Below are 10,411 nucleotides of genomic sequence, written 5' to 3'. Positions count from 1 at the left end.
ACTGCAAAGTGACACGACATTTTATTTTTCTAATTATAAACTATGCTGAGTTGCTGACGACGGCTAAAGAAGCGAGAGGGAGGTGGTGGAGGTAAGGAAGCTTGAGCTGGAATAGATGGGAATGAGGAAAGCAACCAGTGAAGACTGAAGAAGCGGAATTATTGGTGGGTACTGCTACTGCCCACTAGAGCTGCACTCCACCGAACGAGCACGTCAATACAGGGTCTGGGTCTCCCATCACCCTTTCCAGCTGCACAAGCTGTGACCGTGAGAGAAGCAGGAACTGACCTGTTGGCCACCGTGTCTGCAGGCCCCTCAGGCAGCAGCTGTGAGGCTCAGAGAGAGGGAGAAGCCGAGAAGATCTCTGACTCAGACCTGGCAGCTGCCTGCTGCCCCTTATACCTGGCCAAATGGGCCAGGCTAAACGGGCAGCCCGAGGCCTGGCACTAGCACGGTCTGGCCCGCCGTTACACGAGCCCACGCCAGCACGGCCCGAGGTAGCAGGCCGGACCTGGGCTGAAGAGGTAGCAAGTCGGGCGGCCTGTGTAAGGACCGGCACGACTAAGGACCGTGTAACTCCGCCGCGTGCGTATAAGCCCCCACGGCCCCACCCACCGCGCAGTCGCGCACCAACCCTAATCCCCTCCCTGACTTCCTACCTCCCTTCCTCTCCACCGCAATCGCCACTCGCCTCCGCTTCGCCCGTCTGCCTCCTTCGATCCTTCCCCTCCCTAGCTCCCTCCCTCACCACCAGTCACTGCCAGTCCGCCACTGGTCATTGGCGTCGCCCCACCTCCGGCCCTCCGCCTGTCCGCCTCCTTCCCGTTCTCGATCTAGATCTTGCCAGTTCGCCACCGGTCATCGACGCCGCGCCTCCGCCTATCTGCCTCCTTCCCCTTCTTGATCTAGATCTCGCCAGTCCACCCACTCCGCCACCGGTCACCGGCGCCGCGCCACCGCCTTCGCCTATCTGCCTCCTTCCCCTTCTCAATCTAGATCTCGGCGTGTTGATGGGTGGCCCGGCCTACTTGGCTTGTCGGGCTATTGTGCTGGCCCAGCCCGGATAAGATATAAAGAGGCTGAGCCTAGACCTGTAAGACGGCCCGGCAGGCGGCCCGGCTCGGGACGACACTATAGCCGGGCCGATACAGGCCAGGCCAGGCCGGGTTGGGCCGCCCGTTTGGCCATGTATACTGCCCCTAATCCCTATGACCTACGCCCCAGGCACCGAGAGATTCTCTGTACCTTGTAGAGGTTCTCCGTACCCTATTGAGTGTTGGTGCACTTCTCTACTTTCCCGATTCCAATACAACAATACAAGTTGTATAACAATGGCAATTTTTTTTTTGAAATTGAAGGGCCGGCAGGTTACCGGGTTTGTATTAATTAATAGAGAAGAGTGTTCTAAGCCAAAAAGGAAAGGTATAAAATATACAGCATATACAAAAGGGCCTTGTGAAGCGATTATCAATCGTCGACTTGGCAGATAGAGCCTAAATGCTTGGCTCCCGCTAGGATCCAACATCGCGCCTCCTCCTTGATCTTGGCGAGTAGTTGATTGATGCTTTTGAATTGGCGTTGAAACACCCGCGTAACGCATTGAGCCTACTTGTGTCCACCATTTGCTTACCGATAAAATTTTTTCCCAATCTCCTCTTGGTGGGACATGTGCAACCGTCTATTCGAAAATTTTGTCCCATACTCGTAAGGTGTAGCGGCACTTCATTAGCAAGTGCAATAGCGTTTCATCGTGGGAGTGACAGAGCATACAAACTTTTTGGTTAGGCCATCCTCGTGTGATTAAGCGATCCGCCGTCCATATCCTATTTTGATACGCGAGCCATGAGAAGAACTTGCACTTGGGTGGGGCCCAGGTCTTCCAAATAAGGCGTTCCATGTCGGAGGGTGTTGAAGATTGAAACCGCGCCAGGTACGCCGAGGCTGTCGTGTATTCTCCGTGTTTGGTCAGATTCCAGGTGATGGAGTCAGGTGTTCTTGGGTTGAGCTGAACCAATCTTGTCCTGGTCCAGAGGAGAGTGAACTCTGAGAGCTGTGCTGTTGAGGGTATGATGTCCACGTTGATGTCCGAAATCCATCTGTCATCCATCTGTTGTTTGTTATGGCGTCCTTCACCGTTCTTCCCTTGTTTTTTGATATTTTGTACACCGATGGCGCAATATCTCGCGGCGCTTCTCCCTGTAGCCATGCTGATTCCTAGAATTTTGCCTTCTTCCCATCTCCCAGTGTGATGGTCGTTGCGGACGCAAATAGCTTTTTGTCCTTGTCGTTGCATGGCGTTGGCATACCCACCCACGACTTGCGTGGTTCCTTCCATTCGTGCCATAGCCATCGTAGTCTCAATGCTCGCGCGAACTTTTTAAGGTGCATGATTTCAAGGCCACCCAGTTTAGTCGGTTTGCACGCTGTGGTCCATACCACTTTACATTTGGCGCCAACAATCTGATCAGTGCCAGACCAGAGGAAACATTTTAGGCGTTTATCAATTTCTTCGAGAACCGCTGCTGGGGCGTTGAGAGCAGACAGGTAGTAAATCGACTGTGAGGATAAGACTGCTCTGACAAGGGTTCTTCTACCTGCCGGTGTGAGTAGTTTGCCGGCCCAATTGGCCAGCCTTGTGTTTGCTTTGTCGGCTAGCATCCGGAAGTGAACTTTTTGAAGCCTGCCAAGTGATAAAGGTAGTCCCAAGTATGTGATCGGGAAGGTTGCTCTTGCTGTCGGGAAGGAGGAGAGAATCGAATCAAGGTCGAGCCTGCCGCAGCGAATAGGTGCTACCGAGCTTTTCTGAATGTTGGTATTGAGTCTAGTCACTTTGCCGAATTTGTTAAGCAGGTCCTTGGTGTTCCGAACATCGGCTGATGTCGGATTAATGAAGATTACCGCATCATCTGCGTATAATGATAGTCGGAGACGTGCACATTTGCCGCATAGCTTTGATAGGGCCCTGTTTTCCGTTTCTAGATGGAGAAGTTTTTGAAGCGGGTCGATTGCTAATACGAAGAGGAGGAGGGAGAGTGGTTGCTAACAAGGTGACACTGAAGACGTTTGAGGATGCCATGGGCAAAGTTGACTGACCTTTTCGCGTGCCAGCAATGGAGTGTGATAGCGGCGGTGTATAGAGCTCGAACGAGGGGGTGTTTGTTTCTTTAGCACCTCCTAAAATTCCTGTCACATCGAATGTTTAGATACTAATTAGGAGTATGTTTATGAGTATTAAACATAGGCTAATTATAAAACCAATTGCGCAGATGGGAACTAATTTGCAAGATGAATCTATTAAACCTAATTAATCCATGATTTGATAATGTGATGCTATATTAAACATGTGCTAATGATGGATTAATTAGGCTTAATAGATTCGTATCGTGAATTAGCCTCCATCTGTGTAATTAATTTTATAATTAGCTCATGTTTAGTCCTTCTAATTAGCCTCCGAATATTCGATGTGACATGAATTTTAGTCGGGACTAAAGATCAAACACCCCCTGAATCAATATTTGTTTCTGCAAGCAAGATCAAACAAATAGTATTTCTTGTTGTCAAAATGAAGAGCAGAACAGTTAGCTCTGAAACTAAAGCCTCTCGATGTAGGCCATCCTGCCAGGCATTTCTACAAGCACCCTGCGCGCGGACTGCAGAGGCACAGCTACGGTTCATGACAGGGGAAGGTTGGCATCTGGCTTGCAACAGTAGGAGAAGACAGAGAGCGTGACCTGACCTGATTAGAGGCAGCAGGCGCGCGCCGCGGCTGAGGCCAGCCGGCCGATTCCGCCGCATCCATAGCGATGCAGGCTGGCGGTGGCGCACGCGACGTGGCCATCGCCGAGACTAAAGCGGCGCTCGCAGTGCGCGGACCGCGGAGTAGGCCGCCTAACCCGTTGAGCGTTACCGTATCTAGCCACGAAAAGATGCACTCTGTTTTCCTTGAGTCCTCCTTGTGTCGTTCTTCAGGTTCATCTTCTTTCTAGCATTTCATCTTCAGCCCGGAGATCGGAGCACTGCCCTTCCTCATGTTTTATTGCCATTCGGTATTCCGGTCTCCCACATCCAAGTCAGCTGCTCCAAGTGAGCGGTATATCTTCAGCTTGTCCACCACAGTCAAATACTCAGAGATCGAAGCAGAGGCAAGCAACGCAGCTCCTCCACCGGCCAGCGGAGGATACTGTCGCAACCTGAGATATCTAATTCCTCCAAGAACGCAAAGCAATCCCCAAGTCCAAGTTGCAATTTTGACGAATGAATATGATAATTGCAAGTTTACTGCAATTATCGATTCTTAGCTCCTCAAGCTGGGGAAACATCACTGAGCTATAAGGCTCTCCTGCACCGTTTTCTGCCCAATTTTCCAACTTCGGCAAATGAGATAGCTCCAACATCTTTAGCTTTGGGAAAATTTGCAGAGGTATTGTATGCTTCACCTTCCACATCGACATTCTTACATAATGTGGTCAGGCTGCCCATGCAAGATAAATACAAATGCTCAAGAGAGGACAACCATACTATTGGCAGATCCTTAGTTTCTGTTTCTCATGGAGATTAGCCTTTGACCCACTCTTTACTTTCCTCAAATTGTGCAGTTCTAACTTGTGGCCAAGCTGTTGCAGGTTGGAAACTAGATACCATACAGTTGCGGTGTAAAGAAAGAATATAAATCTGACAATTTGCCAACTGGATTAAACTACCCACAATGAACAAATAGTATTTATCTTATCATTTGCCACATATCAGATCTGAATACTAGCAAAGTGGTAGTGAATAAGTAGCATTTGCTACAAGTCATATTCAATTCAATTCAGTTCAGCAAAAGACTGAATGAATCAGGTGCAGTGCAAATTTCAGTCAATAGTTCAATAAAAATTGGCACAAGAAGGACCATTTCCTGAACCTAGCTATAGACTGCAGCACAGTTTCGTATGTGCAGTTTCCATTCATGTACGAGTGACTAATCCTAGAAACTTCGTATGTGCAATTTCCATTCAGCAGAAAAAAATAATTGATTGAAACAAGATTGGAATTTTGCACATTATGGCAGTAGCAGTATATCTAGCTACTATAGTCAGTTTAATTCCACAAGGCGCATGAGACAAACAGACAGGACTGCAGCCATTTGCTTTGGAAAAAGGTGCCCTCCACAAGTCAGGCGCATGAATCGAACCACAGATCAACCCTATCAACCCATGGATCAGACAAAAACAAGGTAAAATCAACATCACGAAACCCTAGTGCAGCACAAATCGGAACATACGGAGAATCTTCATGGGTATGCTTACCAACCAAAGTCAGAACAACATTGAATCAATTATACATAGTTAGATGAAAAACAAACATAAATTCCTGATAATCACAGGCTCACAGCCCACAAGCACATACCAGATTCACGGGAACAATAATTAGAGTTCACCAATCACATCACATAGGCACATACCATGACACCAGTTCAACAATTCACCATTCACCAGTCATAACTCACGTAGATATTACATAACAGCAGTTCTAGACTTCTACAGTTCAAGTAATCCACTAACCAACAATAATTCAACCTAGAATCAAGTTCATGGCAGCAGCAAAAGCAAGACAGTAGTAGTGTATCACAAACTAGTCACTACAACCAAAGCATACATAAATAGTTAGTGTTAATGCTGAAGCGTTGGTCAAACTGTGTGAGCACATTGGACTTGACATTGCACGCCATCTTGACGGTTGTTTTCAAGGATCTGGTCATTTGGTCAGGGAAGAATCTGCTGTTCTGCTACTGGAGTTCAATTGCAAGTTCCTCCACCGCTGTTCTAGTACTGCAGGATCAAGCACCTCCACCACTGATTCCCAGCAGCTCAACAATAAGCATTCAACAGTCAACAGGAGGTGGTATTTTACTTCTACTACGTCTGCAAAGGAAAAAAAAAAGGGTGCTGATCCAGGATAAGAAAAACTTCTCTTCACAAACAATTGTTGCTTGTAGAAGATCAGTCTCGTTCACTGATATTGTTTTATTATGTGACTTAGATTCTTGCTGGAGGAGCTTGGAACACACCCTTGTGCATGCATACCCAAGAAGAACTGACAAAATACTCTTGGGTAGTGGTGGCCAAAAATGTGCATGACCTGAAAGTACTTAAAAAGGACAGTATACCCAGACGCTGGAGGATCAAGTTCCTTCAAAGCGTTCTCCTCTACCAAATGTTGGCCATTGTTTCTTATATTCTCTACCAAATCCCCTCCACCATCTCCATATTTTACTTGCAGATCCTTAAGGCAAACCTGAAAGAAGACTGCACGATCTGTTCCTCTATCTGGCAACAGCTCATCAGGTATGACCCATCCAACAACAAGTTCCCTACGCTTCGCATGCACAAATTTCCAGAGAGTGTTATCAGCTTTCAAAGCCCTAGCACATTGAACCAACTCAACAGTACCGCAAACCGGTAAATCTACATTCATGTTCTTTAGGTAAGACAAGACTTCATCAAGGTATTCGTTGTCCTGGGCTTCACATTTCCAATGGAACTCATTGATTTCACGATAAGGTATTGCTGCAACTATACTCTGATATTTCACAGGATTTGTCTTTTTCAATTGTAGGAACTCCATGTATAGTTGCTCAAATTGGGCTAGTACATCCATCTCAACTTTGAGGGAGGGATGCTGGAGAATAGCTTCAATCAGTACAGCCATTTGCACAGCCAAACCCAAATGGTCGACTGCACCATATTCTAGCTTCCAAACTATATTTGGGTTTTGGGAACCAAAAGAAAAAATAGTAAAAGATAGCAAAGGGTATTCTATTTTACAAGAAAAAGCAGGGATACTGGATTTTTCCAAAAGATAGTAACATATATACAAAACTACAACACAAAGACATATAAACTAAAAAAATATTATCTTACTACAAGCTACTGGAACATTGACCAGTTTCTTCCATACAGACTGGATCAAATTTTCAAAAATGGAAAAGAAACCTAGCCATACCTCTGTAACCTAGACTACAGTATTGACTTAGAGGAAAATGTCATTTACACCAGGTATTTTTATAAGAAAAGGGTTTATTTAATAATAAAAATAAAATTTTACTGTGCACCCCTTGGTTAAATAAAGTATAAATTAATGACAGGCATTTTAAGGATCCACAGAAAAACATCTATTGTGTAGGTAATGAATGACCGATGTGTTAGATGCATATGACCTTATACAATGGGGAAAATACAAAGAGTACATATACATCTAACACTATGAATATAGAAGCATAAAAAACAACACATAGGAATTCTCTTGCAAAATACAAGGAAAAATCTTATCCAATTTTTGGCATATTCGTTGTTTCATTAAATATATGTACCTCGGTATCAGGTATATGTTTCGTGCCAAAATCTTTAAAAATTATGATGACAGCCTTCAACAAAATCAAACAAAATAAGGAGCAGAGGTCTAACAACTAAGTTAGTTGATCCAACTCTTCTTAAAAAATGCGAATATATGCATAGCCCACGAACAGTATTGTGGTTCACTATTTGAACAAGACTGAGGGGAAGACGCAAAATGTTCCCCTGGGGAGAATCGAACCCAGGTGGGTCAATTGGGACCTTGCTCACCTAACCTTTCTACTCAGGAGACCTCTCATAATTTGATAATAGGCTGTACAAGCACCTGTATCGATTTTATGTTTCACTATTGATGCAGAAGAAATTCTCATAACTATTATCCAAACAACAAAAAGGGCACTTATCTTCACTGAGCTTCATACTATTCTTACCTTTAATGATCGCTTGCCTCTTGGCATTGTATGCAGAATGAAACAATTTTTCTTTCAGCCCACCAGACTCCTTCACAGCATTATTAATTCTACACAACAAATAAGAAACAAGCTCATTAGCAGTTCCAATAGAATATATCACTTTTTAAGTATTTATACTAAACATAGAACATAAAATAACTAAGTTTGTGGAATAGTTATATTACGCGGCATAAATTCTGTTATACAACCGGGGAACACTTGCGAATACTGTCGGTCTCAAAACAGCCAAATCGTCCATTAGCTTCAAATTATCCTGAAAATTAACATAGTAAGTTATATGACAGAGTCAAAATTGGAGGTGAAAAATTATGGGTCGTAACTATAGATGTATATCTTGTAAATGCCATGCAAAATGTTTGCTCCACGCAGACTGGCAAACAAACAGGAGATAACCTTGCATGGGAAACAAACAGGAGATAACCTTGCATGGGTATAGGTAACTGATGTGGTGTGGACATGGAAGTCAGCAGCAGGATAACTATGTGATGATAGGGAAAGGGTTACTCCAAGCAAGATAGAGGTGCCATGAACAACGGAACACAAATACTGCAAGCAGATTTGGACTGATAGAATACTATCCTGATGATGCAAGATAAAAGTCATCCAAACTAGGAGCAACTCAAGTGTGTGCTACTGTGTTGCAATGGATGATCCTATTCTGCTCCTACAAGCACCAACTTATTACTTACAGATGAACCTTTAATGTTAGCTAGTTCTCTGAACGCATGCCAAAATTGTTCTGTAAATTAAGGTATTATATAGTTATCATTCTAAATAGCTTTGAATCTGCATACCCCTTGGTAGAATCCAACCGCAACACCACAGTGCAGCAATGCAACCTGGTTAACCCTCTCGTAGATGTGAGCCAAAGGTAGATATGAGATATACCTGAGGAGAGCAATTCACAAAGCTATTGTCAGAAATGTTAAGAGCTGATATGAATTGGACAAGTTATGCAAGCAGAAACAATTAATTTCCAATGTGAAACACTCACACGTCGGAGGGGTAAAACTTAATGTTCAGGTTTGACCCTGCTACATTTGCAATTAAGTTCTCATGAGAAATAACAGCTCCCTGGGAAAAGATTGATATCCAACATCATGGATTTGAAATGTGCAAATGTACAAGAAAAAAGTACTTTCCTGTAGGAGCAAAGAACAATCAGAAGGATGGATGATTTACCTTTGGCGTGCCAGTAGTGCCACTAGTGTAACAGATAGTATCAACATCTTCAGCTTTTGGAGGACGAAAAGGTTGAGGACTAGCCTTTCCCTGAGTTGAAGAATCGGAGGATTTCAGAAATCAGGGGTGCACAATATAGGAAGAATCTGAGGATTTCAGAAAAGATGGGTGCCCAATACATAGGAACAAGCAGAAAAGAACAGATACACATGTTGTAAAATGAAGGTGACATGCCCAACATGAGCATGCTATGTATGCAATGTTCTTACGGCGGTAAGGCGACTCGCGGCGACCCACCCCCTTCGAGACGCCTAGGTGAATAAGGCGCGCGGCGAGGCGACGCCATACATATAGCCTAGGCGAATCAGTACCGCAGTATATAGCAGTATAGCACTAATAGGCAGTATAGCACAACACATGGTGCAGAGGAGCAGAGGATGAGAGGAGCATATAACTGAGCAGGCGCTGAGGAGTAGAGCAAAGGAGCAGAGCAGAGGATGACTCCAGGCGCGGGCTCCAGGCGCCGGCGGGCGGGCTCCAGGCGGTGCCGGCGGGAGGGCTCCAGGCGCCGACGGGCGGTCTTCCAGGTGCCGACGGATGCCTTCCTTTCCCCCTCGGCGCCGGCAGGCGGGCTTCCAGGTGCAGCGGATCTCTTCCCCCTCGGCTCGTTTGAGGCGGCACTCCGCCAGTCACGACTCACGCCACTTCCCTCTTCTCCCCCCCCCTCCTCTCTTTCCTCAACTGGCGCGCAGGGATGGGGGCATGGGCCCGCGCGGGGGTACACAGACGCGCGCTCTCTCTTCCCGTGCTCCGAGTCCCTTCCCGCGCTCCCCGCTCTTTTTTTTTTTGACCGCGCGGGCGTCGCTTACCCGCGCGACGCCGCGAGGCGACGCCTAACCCGCGCCAGGCAACGCCATACGCGCCGAAGCCGTGGCGGGCAGGACGCCGAGCTTCTATAGCCGCCGGGACGCCTAGACGACGCCATAAGAACAGTGTATGTATGCCTATGCCCTATAAGCATTGAACACATGTACATATAGTTAAAACTTACAAAACTTGCAAACTATGACTTGACCAAAGAGAACATTTAATCTGTGGTAGATCTACCATTTGCTGACTTTTGCATAGAGGCCCACTGATACAAACATTGTCCCATATCAGTTTGATCTGAACCAGAGGATCCAGTTTCACATTGTCACTAGATGAATCAAGAATGAACAGGAAGCCTATGGTCATTCTGGGTTGTGAACATACCAAGAGTGTCATAAAATGGCACAGATACGTATGAATGTGAAGCACAAGCATGCTCAACTATAATCCACTCAGGTCTGTTTATAAAATACAGACCAATGTGTGCACCCTGATTCCAAATAGAAAAGATTTTTTAAGTAAGATTACAAGGCTGAGTGAAATTACAAGGCT

The 10,411-nt window shown here is 45.6% G+C and overlaps 2 protein-coding genes across 8 annotated transcripts in view; both read right to left on the bottom strand.

Moving 5' to 3' along the window:
• Window positions 1-5,385: 5,385 nt before the first annotated feature.
• LOC101770882 (long chain acyl-CoA synthetase 6, peroxisomal-like) lies at window positions 5,386-10,405 on the bottom strand. 7 transcript variants are annotated; one of them, XM_022827693.1, is made up of 8 exons: window positions 10,244-10,405; window positions 10,097-10,156; window positions 8,990-9,079; window positions 8,802-8,881; window positions 8,602-8,695; window positions 7,972-8,060; window positions 7,766-7,854; window positions 5,654-6,740 (listed from the first exon to the last, which is right to left on the bottom strand). In XM_022827693.1, exons 1-8 carry the CDS (start codon window positions 10,292-10,294, stop codon window positions 5,992-5,994), a joined length of 1,302 nt encoding a protein of 433 aa, XP_022683428.1. In that variant the 5' UTR covers window positions 10,295-10,405; the 3' UTR covers window positions 5,654-5,991. The 7 variants fall into 7 exon arrangements, with proteins under 7 accessions (XP_004974103.1, XP_022683428.1, XP_022683427.1 ...); XM_004974046.2 differs by having other exon boundaries at window positions 5,386-5,903; window positions 10,097-10,405; XM_022827692.1 differs by having other exon boundaries at window positions 10,097-10,405.
• LOC101775327 (pentatricopeptide repeat-containing protein At5g14770, mitochondrial) overlaps window positions 10,312-10,411 on the bottom strand; it is a 2,985-nt gene continuing 2,885 nt past the window's right edge. Inside the window, exon 2 of the mRNA XM_022827805.1 lies at window positions 10,312-10,317. Within this exon, the coding sequence (XP_022683540.1) occupies window positions 10,312-10,317 (6 nt within the window). The remainder of the gene's footprint in view (window positions 10,318-10,411) is intronic.

This window comes from Setaria italica, chromosome VI (assembly GCF_000263155.2).
Source record: "Setaria italica strain Yugu1 chromosome VI, Setaria_italica_v2.0, whole genome shotgun sequence".
Classification (NCBI taxonomy): Eukaryota; Viridiplantae; Streptophyta; class Magnoliopsida; order Poales; family Poaceae; genus Setaria; species Setaria italica.
This window is presented reverse-complemented; position numbering and strand designations above follow the sequence as displayed.